General features: G+C 43.5%; 1 protein-coding gene across 7 annotated transcripts in view; it reads left to right on the forward strand.

Moving 5' to 3' along the window:
- The window catches only part of Eip93F (Ecdysone-induced protein 93F), a 62,012-nt gene that overhangs the window by 41,105 nt on the left and 3,354 nt on the right, over positions 1-17,553 (forward strand). For 5 of the 7 annotated variants that reach the window (XM_043211749.2, XM_017247998.3, XM_070281367.1 and 2 more), the window contains exons 3-6: positions 1,758-2,000; positions 2,057-2,289; positions 2,352-2,782; positions 10,014-17,443. In XM_043211749.2, the coding sequence (XP_043067684.1) occupies positions 1,758-2,000; positions 2,057-2,289; positions 2,352-2,782; positions 10,014-12,501 (3,395 nt within the window). In that variant the 3' untranslated portion in view covers positions 12,502-17,443. Of the gene's footprint in view, positions 1-1,757; positions 2,001-2,056; positions 2,290-2,351; positions 2,783-10,013; positions 17,444-17,553 lie in introns of those variants that run through there. The other 2 variants (XR_011443187.1, XR_011443186.1) reach the window with 2 other exon arrangements.

A 17,553-nucleotide genomic window follows, 5' to 3' on the forward strand; every position in this document is an offset into this window, starting at 1 on the left:
CTCTGCTACCCCAGCTGGCCGATTGCAATATGTAGTTTGGCTTGTAATGAATAGGAAAACAAGCTAAAACGAGGGGGGAGTGACTAAGCCGCGGCTAATTGATACAGCTCAATGGTGTTCCGATCCGGGCAAGTCGAGCCAATAAAATCGGATGGGAAAAAATGCAATCAGTGTGCCATTGAGTCATTATCGAACTTTAAGAAATCTAGAGAATTTAAATACCTTTAAGATTTAAAAAATAATATATGTATTATTGTCTTCATTAATTTTATAAATTATTTCCTTGACTTCCATTTTTTGTTTCCGTAAAGAGCATATACATTTCGTGCAGATCCTTTCGCCAGTCAGTGCACTGAATTTTTTAACGACAAAATGCAGGCGTGTGTCTGTGGACTGGTTGCATTTTAAAGTCTGAGTTTGGTACGTCCCGTGCGTGCATTCACCTCGTTTTTTTCGCCTTTTTTCGGTGCGTGTGGCAACGGGCGGAAGGTTCCGAGGGCGGTGAGGACGATGGGGGCGACGCTCGCAGTGGCAGAATGGCAACGTTGACGTTGGCGTCGCAACCCCCGAAGCGCTAAAACACGACGATGGCGACCCTGTTTATTTGAGCGCTTAAAAAACTGCAGTTGCAGTTGCTGTTGCAGTTTCGCAGCTGGAAAGCTGGAGGGAAAGCAATGCAATTTTTACACTACGAAAAGTTTGAACATGCCGCTCCACTTTTGCGCCGGAATGAGCAGTTGCAGGTGTAACCCATCCCATTACCCCAGACCCTGGCTGCTCCACTTCAGGCGCAAGTTTCCATTCCCGAACGCATTGCACGCACCGAACGCACGCACTTGTACGCAATCAGGACACAAGGACATGCCAGGATATGAGGTCCGGGTCCAGATCCGGGCCTGGGGCTGTTAGGGCCCCGACTTCCGGTTGCTGAAATAAAAGCCGCTCCTTTTTTTTTACAATTTCGGCAATAAAAATGCAACAAATCGCCGCCCTCTGTCTTCCAAATTAAATTTTGTTTTTAATTTTTTTTGTTGTTTTTTTGCGCCAGCGGGCGTCCTTTAATTCGCATTTCGTGTGAGTTGACGCGTAGCCTTTGCATATGGCAATATGCGAAAAACTTTTGCTTTTGAGCCACGCATGCCTGGCCATTGGAGTGGCGCTGCAGCGGGGTTAGCCGCCACTTTTAGCCATTTCTCCACCGTATTTCAAGTCTTCTGGCCATGCATTTTGCATTAAATTGCACAACTTTTGTATGGCAATTAGACTTTCTGTATGTTCTGGCCAAGACGGATATGCCAGGAAATACAAGCTGTGCCCTTGCATACGAATCTATCAATTTTCCACTCGCACTCGCATTTCTTATTCAATAATTGCGCATACGCAGCGTGTGCCCCATATAAGTACAGAGTGTACGGAATTTAATTTGCTATTTCTTCGACATTTTTTTTCGATTTCTTTTCACAGTCCTCTCGCATATGTATTTATTTAGTTGCAATGCATTTCAATTAAGTAATTTCTGTCTGCTGAAATTCCCAGGCGAAAAGAAAAAGTTCTACGACTTGAGGTTTATTAATTGCCACCACTGGACAAATTATAGTTCATTACGCCATGCAATTGGCATAAAGTTTCCAAAGTGCTTTGGAACTTTTTCTAAATAATTGATGCGTTTTGGCTCTCAGCCCATGCTGTTATTGTAAATATTTTCATTTGTTTCCTTTGGGCCAAGATTATACTAAAACGAACCATTCCCGTTGCAGGCCTAGAACGCGTTGCTGAGGAATTAATGGGTCGCAGGCAATGGAAACATTACCAAGAGCAACATTTGAATATCGACGAGCAACAGCCCACAGTAATAGCCGGTTCCGAGGACGAGCCACCGCAATACAACAGCAACAGCAACAACAACCACAACAGCAAAAACCCAAACCACTGTAAACCAGAAAACCACCGTATAGAGCAGCACACACCCAACGGCAGTCTGCTACTGGAAGAAGATTTTGGTAAGACAATAATGTCCTTTTTCGGACCAAGATCAGTATAAATTAGAATCTTTTAGAGAACAACCAAACATCACACAACTCATCACGTACACCTACGCCGGGAAGCACTGTGACAGCCACAAGTACACCATCACCACCGCCAGAACCCATCGATTGGAGACCGTCGGACAAGTGCAATTTTTGTGTTAACGGTCGCCTGCTAACGGTGAACGCCAAGGGCGAATTGGTGGCCGAATCAGCAGCAGCTGCAGCGGCAGCAAACACAGTTAGTTGTAGCCACATTCATCAGGTGGGTGGTCTCCCAGCCATTTGTCATGCAGCCCTGTTTAACCCTATACCTTTTCCGAGCAGCACGACAGTGACAGCAACTCGAGCGCATCACTGCTCCTCCAAAACAACAGCAACGGCAGCCGAGCTCGCCACATTGCTGCCACAACGGGTACAGATCGAGCGGCAGCAACATCAGCAGCAAATTCTCTAGAATTGTACAAGCTGCTCACCCAGCAGGCTGCCAAAATGACATCGATGGACTCGATGGCCGCCCAGCTGGCGCAGTTCTCGCTGCTGGCCGACTTTAACCTGATCAACACACTGCAGCAGCAGCAGCAACAACAGCAGCAGCAACAACAGCAAACGGTAACGCCAACTACCTCAGAAGTATCTGCAGCCGCAATCAGTCCCGCACTCAAAGATACGCCCAGTCCCAGTGCAGATGCACCGCTCGATCTTAGCAGCAAGCCATCGCCGAACTCATCGATTAGCGGCGATGTAAAGTCCATCAGGTGAGTGCCCGAATCGGGGTTAACCTCTGACCCCTAGCCCCTCGCAGCGACGGTCTACCCACCTGGCGGTCCCTTGGCTGCATTCCAGTGCTTGGGGCAGTACCGTTGTTGCAGTATATAGCTACCTATGTACAGGCATGTACATCCAATATAAATCTGGCAATCTGCGCAAACGCCAAAAAAAATTATAAAAAACCCCAGCACAATACATAAAAAAAAGGAAATTCATGTAAAACCAAAAAGGGAGAAAAAAAAGGTGGAAATTAAGCAATTATATGACAGAATAACGAATTTGGCATGCCCTTGGTACAGAGAAAGGCTTGAAAGTTACATCATTTAATGGAGGAATAAATTGCCTTACAATATACATTACGATCATCAGGGTATAGTTAGCTTTCCTTCCCTTAGATTCTATAAAAGATTCTTACCTTAAAATAATTCCAATAAACCCAATCAGAACCATCATAAAAATCGCATCGAACCCATAACTGCCTAGGGTATAATGTGCACCAAAAAATAAATAAAAAGGATTCGCGAAAAAAAACACCGAATCGTGTGCCAGACAATACATGAGATAATTGCACTTTGGGCGCTGGCCCGCCGCCTCTGACACTGCACTTATTGTAGCATACTTAACGGGGCTGCCCCACCGCAAACACACACTCGCTGACACATACACACTCACACACACGCGTTTTTAAGATGGTGTGATGCTGTGGCAGCTGGAGCTTTATTGTTATGCGCCTATGTAAAAATTGTGCAATTATACAACTGGCTGTGTGAGTGCGGTTTTTTATGAAACGATGCCGAAAATTACACATACGCCCCGTTTGCCACGCTTAATTACCAGAGTTAGAGGCAGGTGGGCGGCATAAATTTACATGGAAATTTCCCCCAAAAAAAATAAGAGAAATGAAAAAAGATTAAGCCGAGAGAATGGTGAATTTATGTATTCCGTTTTGGGTGGCTGCATCTTAACTCCTTGAGCGGCTCCTGAGCGCAATCTTTTTTCAATCCTTTTTTTCGGTATTTTTATTGTTTTGTTGCCTGCTATTTTTTTAATTACTCTAAAATGTTCAGGAGCACCTTTTATTATTACTTGGCTATAGGTATAGGTGCAGCAGGTGTGTATGTATGGGTGTGTGCACTTCAGACGACAGAGCCTTGTTAGTGTCGGAGCTGCTCGGCGTGTGCATAATTTTCCAGCACTTCCCACAATTTTTGTCATTACTTTTTTCGGTGAGATTTTTTAGCTTTTTTATTTTGTTGTTTGCGGTACTGGTTAGGTTCGTTTTTTCTCCCTTTTTATTGGTGTGAGCTTGCGGGCGAGAGTGTGTGGCGACTGTGGCAACGATGGTGGCTGGCACTTGAGCCGCAAAGCACGAGTCCTTGTCTATTGTCTAAAGCATGGCCAAGTGTTTGTTAGCAGCCGCCATGCACCATCTCTCGTACACCTATTTTAATTGTCTCACACAAAAAAGCAAGAAAAGATGTGTCAAAAAATGTACAAACAAGAAAGGAAAGCTAACTTCGGGCGGAGCCGAAGTTTATATACCCTTGCAGTTAAAACCGGATATATATCGCAAACATCGGATATAGTTGGCCGATCCTTATGGGAATAGGAATATATACTCCAATTTATTACAATACAAAATCTAAAAAAAGTCGCAAACTTCTATCTTCAAAAATACGAAAGTTGATATTTCTACCAAATACCATTTCCGATCGTTCAGTTATATGGCAGCTATAGGATATAGTCGGCCGATCCTTATGAAATTTGGCATGTCGTAATGTTTTGCCAAAAATAGCTCTCACCTAAAATTTGAACTCTCTAACTTTAAAAATACCAAAGTTATACCATTTCCGATCAATCAGTTATATGGCAGCTATAGGATATAGTCGGCCGATCCGGGCCGTTCCGACTTATATACTGCGTGCAAAGGAAAGAAGGGTGTGTGCAAAGTTTCAAGACGATAGCTTTAAAACTGAGAGACTAGTTTGCGTAGAAACAGACAGACGGACAGACAGACAGACGGACAGACGGACAGACGGACAGACGGACATGCTCATATCAACTCAGGAGGTGATCCTGATCAAGAATATATATACTTTATAGGGTCGGAGATGTCTCCTTCACTGCGTTGCACACTTTTGGACAAAATTATAATACCCTCTGCAAGGGTATAAAAACCCCAGAGCACCCAGAAAAGAGGAAGTGGGTGTAAAAAAAAGATAGGAATCAGGAAAGTCAGGTACATACATACGAATCATGCTAGACTAGACCACATTTATCAGAAATTTTAATGAAATTAAAGAATCACAAGGATAAATGCTCAACTTTAAGAAATTCTATTGTTGGTTCGAATTTCGATGACTTTTTTTAAAATCTCACAAGACAACGATCAACTCAAGTGGTCGTCAATGGAGGGCAACCGGATGACCGGGACCCTAACCCAGCCCACCCCAAGCACTGCCACCCCTCCCCCCACCACTCGCCCCAAACTACCCCCTCAGACATCCCGCCGACCATCAAACCACTCGAAGCACAAAAGCCACTGACGCTGCAATTTTTGGAGTTTTTTTTTTTTTCGTCAAGCGTTTATTATTACAGATTTTTTTCTGGCTGCTGCCGAGAATGATGAGATGACGCCGTCGCTACTCCAAGCAGCTGCGGCGCTTACGCCGGCGTTGACGTTGACGTCGCCCAGCGCAGCAGACAAAAATGAGTGCATCATATCGATCGCTTTTTTTTGCAAGCTGCGTTTTACTTTTTGCCAATGTGTGTGTGTGTGTGTGTCAGTGTTTTTTCGTATTTTTGGTCTTTCTTCTTTGGTACTTTTTTTTCTATGCACTTTGGTTGGAGCGGGGAGGGGGGGCTAGGTTAACCGGTGGGATTGTCGCTCGGTAGATATTCATTATTTTTCGTTTACGAAATTTCCCCCCCCACGCACCACCCTCTCCTCCCCCCATTGGAAAACTGGTGAAAAAAAAGAGAAATTGCGAACGTAATAACTGGCAAAAAAAAAAAGAGTGACGACGCCGGCAGAGCAGTCGACTGCGCTTGGCCCCAAAATATACAGAACAATAAAAAATATGAAAGTGGGAGTGAAACAACAAAAAACGAACCAAATATATAAGGTGGCCCACAATAACAACAACAATAAATACTAAAACAACAACAACAGCAAAAAAAAGGTAATGCGTGCCCTGGCCATCGCCATTGTTATTGTTGCAGGGCAGCAATTTTTTAACGGTTTCATGGACTCCCCCCAGTGACCCCAGTTCGCCCCTTTTTTTCCCCATTTTTTGTCATTTCAATGAGTGTCGAATGAGCTGCTTTTTACACAGGTAAAAATTGGGTATTAAGTCCTTTATTATTTATGGATGTTAGAATTTTTAGTTAAAGCCAAAAATTAATACAACAATTTATAGTTCAAACCCTATTAAAGAGTCCTCGAGTCCTAGAGGGTCCTTTAAAGCATTTTTTCCCACTGCCTGATTGCCGTTATATGCGTGAGCAAATGAGCGAGATAGAAACAAAAAAAAAGTAAGCTCATACAAAAATTCAGCTGCAGCGCCGTCGACGTCGTCGTCGGCTGAGACGCAGGCAGCGGCAGACGACGAAAAAAATGAGTGCATATCTTCCGAAAAAATGCAACTGCAATGAATGTGTGTGTGTGTTTGGGTTGATGTATGCATAAGCGTGTGTGTGTATGTGTGAGGGCGGAGAAGGAAGGGGTTGTAGGGGGTGTGGGGTATGGAAAGGTAGGGGGTGGTGGGCTCGCTGCGCACGCATCAAGTGTAGGCGCTGTGGGGCGGACTGCATTGCCAACAAAAACAAACATGCAACTGCATTCATACCCTCGCACACACACATACACAGTCACACACACATACACTTAATGCATTTTTAACAAAATTGCATTCGACGTTGTCAACACACACACACACACATGCATTCACATGCAGGTTTGGATACACAAAAAAAAAAAAATGAGAGTTCGGAACGGGGGACAGTTGACGGCATTGTGCGCCCGTTTCTGCTTCCTGCTAGCCCCCGACTTCACCGGAATCCCCTCCCACCATTAACCCTACATTCCATTCCGCTGGTAAGGCCCCTAACCCCTACCCTGAGTCACGCCCCTGGCATATTTAGCAACCGCCAGGCACGCAACCCGAGCGAGAGACAAAAAAAATTAAAAGTCCACTAACAAGCCGAAATTTTCAAGAGGCTTAAAGTTAAAAATAAAGTTTTAAATCATAACTAGTCTAACCCTTGACTCTTAACCCTCTTTCTGGTAAGAGGCCTATAAAGTAGAATAACCAAACTTGATGACTATTTTGAATAAAACGTTTTATTAAACACATATCCCATAAAAGTTATCCCCACTCCTTTTTCCACTCAACTGGCAATTAAGCCTTTAGCTCGACCTCTGCCTTGGAATCACACCTCAATTAATGTATTTGCACAATTACCTGGCCAAATATAATTATTATTAAAGTTGGATTCAAAAAATCTGGCACCAGAATGACCAAAAAAAATTACTATAACCAATATTGCGGGAGGAGTGTTGCAAGGAGGCGTGTTTGTGTTTTTACACATATGTATACATATGTATGTGTGGCCGGGGCAAACAAAAGGTGTGGGATGAACCGACAAAAATGCAATATGCGCATAATAACAACAAGAACAACAACAACAGCAACTGCAACAGCAACAATTGCATTGGCGAAAAAAAAAGAGCGACAGTAAAAAATGCATTTCACTTGCGTCAGAATTACAAAAGCAAGAATGAGGCAAAAAATAAAAATCCGCACATACACGAAAAAATCAACCCTTTTGGCTGCCACACTGCTGCTGCCACAAATTAAAACAAAATGTCAGAAAAATTGCAACGCCAACGGAAAAAGAGGAAAAATGCTGTTTGGGGCGGGAAAGGGTTTTGGGGATTCGCTTTTTTTATTCGCTTTCCATTTTTTTATTTCGGCTGCAAATGAATGCTCTCCACATGCGTGTGCCGCAGCAGCAGCAGCAGCAACAAAAGGCTGCAAACAAATGCTGCATGCATGTTGTACATGCTGCTGCGGCAGCAAGCGCCAACTGCAGCGGCGGCAGCGAGGTGGCAGCAACGGCTGTTGCAACGGCAAATTGCAATTGAAGTGCAGCCAAAAGGTAAACGACACCAACGAAAAAATCCAAACGACATTGAAATGACATTTTTCATTTATTTTTGGGGTGGCGGTGGGTGGTTTGGGTGCTGCAGGACGTGGGAGACAGCCGGGTGGGGTTCCAGTCCTCCCCCGGGTTTTGCGCAATTATGCAAATTTTTTGTCGCTGTCCTCTTTTTTTTTTGGGAAATTATTTTGTATATGCAAAATGAGCAAAAATGCGAAAAACTGTCGCCATTAATGATGATGCCACACCGCTACGCCCCCGTCCGCCCACGGCTCAATCCACTTACGGTCAGCAAGGGCCACGCCTCCCCGCCGCCTTGCCGCCTTGCCGCCTTGCCGCCCCCATAATCCGGCACATCTTGTTCGGGCTCGGGCTTTTCCCGAAAAATAAAAAAACCGTCAGCTATCATACAGTTTAACATTCACTGCCACCTGCTGCCTCCTGCAATTTTTATTTTTCCTTCATTTTTCTCTCAGCGTTTTTGTAGTTGTTGTCTGCACAATTTTCAGACATTTTCCAGACGCGCAAGGACTTCGAAACAAATGGGCGTGGATGGGGGCCATGGGGCTGGCGAAAAAAAAAGTAAAAAGTTGCGATGACTTTGCCATCAACTTTTGCCAGGGCCGCTGCCTCCTGCTGTTGTGCATCTGCCCCGTCCCTTGTCCTCGTCCTCCTCCCCGCAGGATACAGCCCTTGGCGAAGGGCGCCGAAGAAGCTGTGCGTTTGCCCCATCTCACGTCTCACCCCTCCCTCGCAAGCCACTGACACGCCCCCTCCTTTTCGCCGGTGCAATGTCCCCAGCCGCCCACGAAAAAAAGAAAGGGTCTCGAGCTCGTCTCGTTTCTGGTTGCGCATAAAGAAAAGAAATATTTCGTGCAGCTAATGCACTGTAAGAAATGGTCAGGTGATAACAGGTATTACTACACATGGATTAACCCTACCGAAGGGACTTGGTTCTGTGCAAGAGCTGGATACTTTTCACTTGATTCTTTTCACTTGATTCCAATGATTTCACACTCAAATCGTTTTCTTTGAGTGCCTCCAAGGCGGAAAACAAAAGTTGCCTTTTCCTGACGAGCTGGAGGAAGCAGAAGGATATTCGCTTGGACTCACGCTCGCGTTGGCATTAAGTGAAAAATGTTTATTCTTTTTTTTCGCAGCGAGGAAAATGTCTTTTTTTTTCCCGTTTTTTTTTTGGCATTCGTCTAATGAACTTCAAAAACATATTCGGTCCCCAAACTCCTCCAGATCCCAGTCCATACCCGAGACCCCCTTTCAATCTCCACTCAGCCAGACTCCCCTGACTTGTCATCTTTTGTTTCTGGTGCTGCCCCGAAAAAAAGAAATGGCCACCGAAAAGTTGAGGGGCGACAAAAAAGGATATGATTGCATGCCATCCTTGGCTTTGCCTTTGACACCAGCCTCGTCTTTTCCTTGTTTTCCTCTGCCTGCTGCAGACATTTAAGAAGCACTCATTGTCAGTCCTCTTGAGTGCCCGTATCTGTGAGAGTGTGTGTAGTTGTGTGTGTGTGCGATTTGGAGAGTGCACTGGGAGAAAAATAGTGGATAGTAGCCTTTAAGATACACTCCTCTATAAGAGACTTCTCCAAAGAGCTAGCCTTCCATAAGAGATTTGAGTTTTATAAAAAATAGTTTTAAAAAAGCTTACCCCTTATTAACTCTTTATTTTAATACCCTTATTTTTCTCTGTGTTCTTATAAGAGAGTGCCGAAAAAGGAGTGCTTTCAACTAAGCCAAAAAAAAGTGGGAAGTGGCTGTCAAGTTCTTTGATGGTGCTGCCAAAAAATATTACCCTCAAAGCTGAACCCACTGACGAAAATTGCCGGCAGATAAAAGTTGATTGACTTGCTGACTGCCAGCTGTGGGACTTGGGTTGGTGGTTCTTTCAGGAAAAACCCTAAATAAATCTGAAATCTATATCTTATCATTGCACCTTGGGGATTAAAGCATACTATAATATTTAAGAGACTCTAAAATATAAACTTAAAGATAATCACAACACCAATAAACTAAATAAATATTATCTCTTTGCAGAACCTGTGCCACGCCCACGCCAGGTGGACGAGGGGCGTATAGCGAGGAGGACCTGAGTCGGGCGCTGCAGGACGTGGTGGCCAACAAGCTGGGAAACCGGAAAGCGGGCCACGTGCCGCGCTCTCTCGTGGTCGAACGTCTGTTCAAGATGCAGCAAGATCTAGACCAATCCGATCCGGATCTTGGGGCAGAGGACCAGGACGCGGGGGATTCCAACGACGACGGCGAGGCGGACGTTGACAGCAATGCCTCCACGCCGGCGGCAGCCTATCCCCCAGACTTTGTACAACTGCGAAAGTATTCGGAGCACAACGGCAGCGATCTGGGAGACGATCAGGACCCGCGGGGTTCGCCCAAAATGGGTCGACTGCCAGGTAACAACAGTGTCTCATCAGGTGGGGGAGGGACAGCAGGCGCTGGCGGTGGAATGCCAGCGATGCCTGCTATAGACGCCAATGTCCTGCTGCACACACTGGTCCTGGCCGCCGGGATCGGAGCCATGCCCAAGCTGGATGAGACGCAGACGGTCGGCGAGGTGATCAAGAACCTGGTTATGGCCAATAGCGGAGGAGCCGGAGCGATTATGAACGACGCCCTGCTGAATCTGCTGGCCGCCAACCAGGAGAGCAATGGAAGTGGCTCCTTGCTGCAGCAACAACAGCAGCAGCAACATGTTGCCGCCGCCTTCAGACACCGCCTGCCGAAATCTGAGACGCCGGAAACGAGCTCCTCGCTGGACGCCAATGAAGCCAACGAGGATCCCATTCTGAAGATTCCGTCCTTCAAGGTCAGCGGACCGGGTCTCTCGCCGCTGAACAACAACAACAACAGCATCGGCAGCAACAACAACATCAGCAACAACAACCGCAACGGCAGCAACCGCAGTCCCCACTCAGCATCGCCTATGCTGGCGGCGGCCGTTGCCCAGGGATCCGCGGGAGGCGGAGGCTATGGCCTCGGCAGCTCCTCGTCGAGCATCCAGAAGATGATGGCCAGCAACATCCAGCGACAGATCAACGAGAACCGGGTCCAGGAGCAGGAGTCCCTGCGGAACGGAAACTCCTCCGACTGCAGCTCGAACAACGGCAGCTCCACGAGCGGCTACAAGAAGCCGAGCATATCGGTGGCCAAAATCATCGGCGGCACGGACACCTCGCGGTTCGGAGCTTCGCCAAACCTGCTCTCCCAGGCGCATCACCACCACCCGGCCGGTGGACATCACCTGAGCCACCACCAGCAACAACAGCTGAGCGCCCAAGAAGCAGCCGCCCTGGCGGCGGGCAAGGGCACCCGACCCAAGCGGGGCAAGTACCGCAATTACGACCGCGACAGCCTGGTGGAGGCGGTGAAGGCGGTACAGCGCGGCGAGATGTCCGTGCACCGGGCGGGCAGCTATTACGGAGTACCCCACTCCACGCTGGAGTACAAGGTCAAAGAGCGGCACCTGATGCGCCCCCGAAAGCGGGAGCCAAAGCCACAGCCAGACCTAGTAGGTCTGACCGGACCGGCCAACAAGCTGCACCTGGACAAGCTGAAGCCAGGCAACTCCAAGCTGAGCAACGCCCTGAAGAACAACACCCAGGCAGCAGCTGCAGCGGCGGCGGCGGCAGCAGCGGCTGCGGCTGGCACGCCCAATGGCCTCAAGCTGCCAGCCCTCTTCGAGGGCGCCACTCCGCAGCTGCCCTTTCAGTCGAATATGTTCTGGCCCCAGCCGAATGCCACTGGTGCTTACGGCCTGGACTTCAACCGGATGGCGGAGGCCATGCGGAATCCGCAGCACAACGGGCCGATGAAGAGCGCCCTGGAGATGACGGAGAACATGTACGACGGCATCATCCGAAAGTCCCTGCAGGCCAGCGGAGCGGCGGCGACCGCCAATGGGAGTTCCGTGGCGGGCAACGGGAACACCAATGGCCACGCCCTGCTGGACCAGCTTCTGGTGAAGAAGACGCCCTTGCCGTTCACCAACCACCGGAGCAACGACTACGCCGCCACCTGTTCCAGCGCCAGCGGAGAGAGCGTCAAGCGGTCGGGGAGTCCCCTGGGCGGAGCGGGCGGCTATCCGGACATCAAAAGGGAGCGGTTGAGCGCCGACAGTGGCGGCAGCAGCGACGAGGAGCACATAAACCTCAACAACAACAGCGACCTGGCGCACAATAAGAACAAGGGCTCCAGCTCCTTTTCCGGAAACGGCAATGGCAATGGCGCCGGAAACGGAAATGGCCAGGCCACCTCCAACGGCAATGGCCGGAGCAGCCGGATGACCTCCCGGGACTCGGAAACGGATGTCTCCAGCCTGAAGAGCGAGCATAGCCACCACAAACTCATGGATCTCAATGGCGGCGGGGGCGGTGGCAGCAACAGTCACATCAAGTGCGAAGCGGAAGCGGAAATGGGCAGACCGGAAAGCGGCGGCGGTGGCCACGCTCCCTCCTCTATTCTGCACGAGAAGCTGGCGCAGATCAAGGCCGAGCAGGATCAGTTATAGGATCAGCCGACGTTCGCCTGGCCACCGCTGGCCACCCACTACTACAGCTTCTAGGGAACGGAGGACGACTGTCAGGATAGACGAATGCCGGATAGCAGCAGGATAGCAGGATAAACCAAATTAAGCCACTTCTTTTGATAGTACACTATATAGAGTATATATATAGTTATGTGTATGCAGGCCAGCCGATCGAGTGGCGAGTGTGCGCTAGCTCTTAGTTAATGTGTAATCAACTAAAAAAAAAAAAAGAAAACAAAAAACAGACATTTATGTGTGCCCCCCGGCGTATGCAATGTTTTGGGTATTCACCAGCGGCGATTCGATAATATTCGACTATCCAGGATCTAGGTCTATCGGGGCTGGTGAATAGCCAATATATTCTTGTTTCGTTTTGACAATCGACAAATAGGCATTCTCTTGTACAAACTTTCTTAAAAACAAAAACAAAATACTGAAACTAAAAACAAAACAAAAAGCAAAACAAAACTAAAACCTTAAGACCAAAACTGAGCAAGAACCGTTTTCAATTTTTGCATTTTGTTTCGTTAATTTAATTGAAGAACAAAAAACCAACAGCAGACCCCCCAGGGCCTGCTATAGTATACATATAGCCGAAACAGAAATCAGAAAATAATACAGCCAACAAGCAAATCAGTCCAAACAGCAGCAGTCAATCGAACAGCCAACTTAATCGGCGTCTGTGAGGGTCGGTCGTGTCTCTGGGCCCGGGCTTTGAGCTTTCTCACATTCCATAAGCGTATCTAGATGTACTTATGTTCTCCATACATTCTCCATATTTTTTTCTACGACTTTCTAAGGCGCAGTGCGCAGCTCAGCCCAAAAATGGCCAAGACCTCCGGCCTCTCAGACGCCTGTGACATAGACAGAATAATGAGTAAAGCCAACAACTACAATAACAATACAACAAAGACCATAAACAGCAACAAACAACAACAACAACATCAGCAATATCCGATCAATAACAACAACAACAACCAGCAATAAGCAATAATAATACAAGAAATCTACAATAAAAAAAATAACAAACACACACCAAACCACCAAAAAATAGCAAAATTCAAAAGTTAAATCGAAAATCGAAAGAGATACAAAATTAACCACAAAAATGCAACCTTTATTTTGCTTTTGAGTTAGAGAGTTAAAAAACGAAAATGCAACAAAAATATTAACAAAAACGGAAATCAATAAACAAAGCTGCCTTCACATTTACAAATTAAATAAATTAATAAGAAAAGCGAGCGAGCGCGGAACGTTAGGAAAGAGCACACAAAATAATAATCCAAAGGAAACGCAAACAAATCGCAGAGAATACAATATACGATTATATCCTTATTCAAATTCAAAAACAAAATTAAATCTCTTAAACACACACTCCCTTTTTTCTAGCCCTCTTCCAAAAATATTCAAATATTAAGCTAAATTAAAATGTTTCGGTGTTTCAAAAAAAAAATACAAAAAATATAAAAAAAATTAATATTGTCTATGTTTAGGCTTTAAAATTGAAATTAAGATTGAAAAATTGATCGATTTTGGCTTAAAAGTAAAGAAATTATTGTGAGAAAGCACACATTTCATGTACAGTCGCCTATCCACCAAAAAAATGAAATCAAAGCATAAATATATAAAGACTTTATATTACTATATACTATATGGATATATATTTGTACTATATATTTATGTATGTGTGTGTCTTCATCACTACGCGTATACCTCAACCAGAACACATGATCATTTTGAGCAACTAAAAACATATATATTTAACGTACTTATACACTCTACACCCTCTTTAGGCCCTCTTTCGACGTGTCCACCAAGTATTTGGTTCTATCTATGGTTAAAACACACACACATCTACTGAATGTCTGCGTAATGAAAAATAGATGAAAAATATATAAATGTACCTAAAACATATTTTGTGTGCTAGCTAGTAAGTGTCAAAAGTGAAACATACAAAAACGATATACAATATATTTAAAAAGAAAAAAAGAAGCGAAAAAGAAACAAGGAAAATTGGTAATATGTGAAAATATTTAGTGAATTATAATACAGCTAAAAAATTGAAGATATTTCAGCGGTGATTGTCCGCCAAGACGGAGAAGGAGGTCATTATTAAATACTATTTATCAAAATTATTATAATTTCCACGCGGCAAGTGGATACCAAAAATACACTATTTATTGGCTAATCTCCCAAAATTACATTTGATGTGCGTAAATGTTGTGGTTTAGTATCAAAATTCCAAAATACATGGAAAGCAAAATTAAACGTTAAGGCTTAAAATATAAAATTAATTCATTAACTTATGCATTTGATATAAAAACAAAATCAAATATTCTGCAAAGCAAAAGGATTTAAAAGAAAAAAATGTTTATTATATGAAAAATAATCGGGGAAAAAGCAAAAGGAAGAAAAGGATGAATGGAAATAAATCAAAAAAGTATTTATTGCTAATTTAATTATATTTGAAGTATACATACATATTTATTATATATACATACATATATATTAGACACACTATCTGTGATTAATAATCCAAAATTTTGAAGAGCATTTTCTGAAATAATGTTGGCTAGGCATATGCAAAAGACAAGAAACAAATCCATTCAAACTGGAAATGAATTGATTAAATTGATTAAAGATTAATGGATAAACGAGACACACCCACACTCACACACACACATGTAAAGAAATTGTAGACAGATCGGATCGGTTCACAAAACCAAACTAAACCAAGCACAAGGAGGGGCCAACTCGAAACCGAAATCCTCGAGGGCCCCTCAGCTGCACTTGGCCAGAAGAATTTCTTAAGCTACGGCACACATCACTAAAACTAAAACAAACAAAAAATAACAAAATTAAAACAAAAATAAAATTTAGAAGTACAGACAACAAAACGATGATACTGTTCAGAACATATATAGTTGTATATATTTTGGAATAATGTTTACTCAAAAACCGAAAAAGGGTATCCAGTTCAAGTCAAAATTAAGCGATTTGCAAAACGGAAAACATAAGATTAAAAGAGAGTCTTTTGTAATGCAAAATTATACAAAACTAAATCACGATTAAAGTTTCGCAACGTCTAAAAAAGAATCCAAAAAATCTAAATGATATATCGATGTAAAAAAGTAAAGAAAATCAAACCTAAAATAATAAAAAAGATAAAGTGCAATTATACGGTTTAAATAAGCAAATTTAAGAAAAAGAAACGTTATTAAGACAAATATGTTAAAATAAAAGCTAAAAGTCATTTGTAAAAAGGAAAATTCGAGAAACTGTTTCGAGAAGCAAGTTTAGCAAAAAAAAATTCCAAGGCAACTCAAAATATTGACGGAAAAAACACGATAAACAGACTAAACAGCAAGGGGATACAGGGCCTTTCAGAGACGAAGGAGCTGAAACGCCCTGGACCTCTGGCGCCCACAGCCCTCTTTCATAAGAGATCTAAAATCTCCCAGATATAGGGATACATAGGTGAAAACCTAATTAAACAACAACAAGAAACTGCAGCAACCAAGTCGAAAGTCAAAATGTCAACCTAGTGGTAGGTCTAAACAAAAAACAAAACAAAAAACAAAACCAATCGAGTGTAATTGAGTAACAGCTTGAGAATGTTGAATTGTATAGAATTTTTGCGTGTCCACCTGGCCAATTGGAGCCAGAACCTGGCCAATATCAGTTCGGGGTGGGCACGCGAAAACGCTCAGGTACGTGTTTTATTTTTCGGAGAGAAACAAGATTGATTACCCATACATTACTTATTCTTTGTTTACTACAACATAATAGTTAATATTTGTATAAAACGCGATGAAAACAAGAAACCAACAAGCTTAAATTGATATATTAATAATGTAATTGTTTAAAATGATTTAACGGAGCGAGGAGGAGATCGAGAGAGTTTCTAGCGTGCTTAATGAAATTGCTCACACTTGTGTATAAAATCTAATTTGTTCAATGCGAATCAAAATTTGCTGAATATAAGTGCATATACGTGTAATTAGTGATTATTTTCGAGTTTAGTTTAGCGCATAAACGATTAGATTACTATGATTACCATTAATTATGATCTAACCGTAGGCGAATCCAAATTTCTTCACATAAATCAATCACTCTACTTTCAAATATTATGTAGCCACTAAAATAATTATTATTCTACTATTAAACGACTAAATATGTATGTACATTTAGCGCGTTGTTAGCCTCGATTTATGGTTTGTAAATATTAGACAACATTCATTTAACGCAGTGGTATTCTCCTCCATTTTATATTATCGAATAGGTTATTATCCTCTATTTTACTTTCTTAAATGGGCAAAATAATTTGAACTATAGTGCAATTGTTTCAAACAAAACCAAGCAACCAACAACAAATATATTAACATTAACGATTAATATAATTTACAAGCTTTCTTTGCCAATGCCAAGAAGGACGAACCACGCATATATAATTTCATATATATGCGGGTCTATCGCATGAATCGAAAATCAAAAATCATTTTAAGTGCACATAACTCTTTTTACGTAGAACTTAACTACTCCTAGGTTTCCCATTATTATGCGCACGCTTCTGCCTCTAAATTAAAGCCAATTAAAGCCAAATTCTTCACATTCTCACTCAGTTCAGTTCAGTTCTGTTAAAAAAAAAAACATCACAAGCCAGAAAATGCAACTCAAAACTTTTCTCCTATGTTCAAGACTTGAGCGAAGGAAACATCCTCCAGGATCAGCAAAGATCTAAAGCGAAAACTGCTAAGAAACAATAGCCCAGACGCGACAACCAGCACCGACAAAAACCAACAACAACAAACCAACAATAGCCCAAAAATAATTGAACTAAAAATTGAAAAAAAAAAAATATAAATACTTATAATAACAAAAAACTAACATAATAAATGTATACTTGAAAATATTCAAACGATAAGAGTTTGAAGCTCAGATACAAACCAAACAGCCTAAGGTCGATTGTACTTTTCTTTTTTCTATATCCACAAATACAACCAACAACAACCAGCAACCACAACAGCAGCAACC

This window comes from Drosophila bipectinata, chromosome 3R (assembly GCF_030179905.1).
Source record: "Drosophila bipectinata strain 14024-0381.07 chromosome 3R, DbipHiC1v2, whole genome shotgun sequence".
In the NCBI taxonomy this organism is placed as follows: Eukaryota; Metazoa; Arthropoda; class Insecta; order Diptera; family Drosophilidae; genus Drosophila; species Drosophila bipectinata.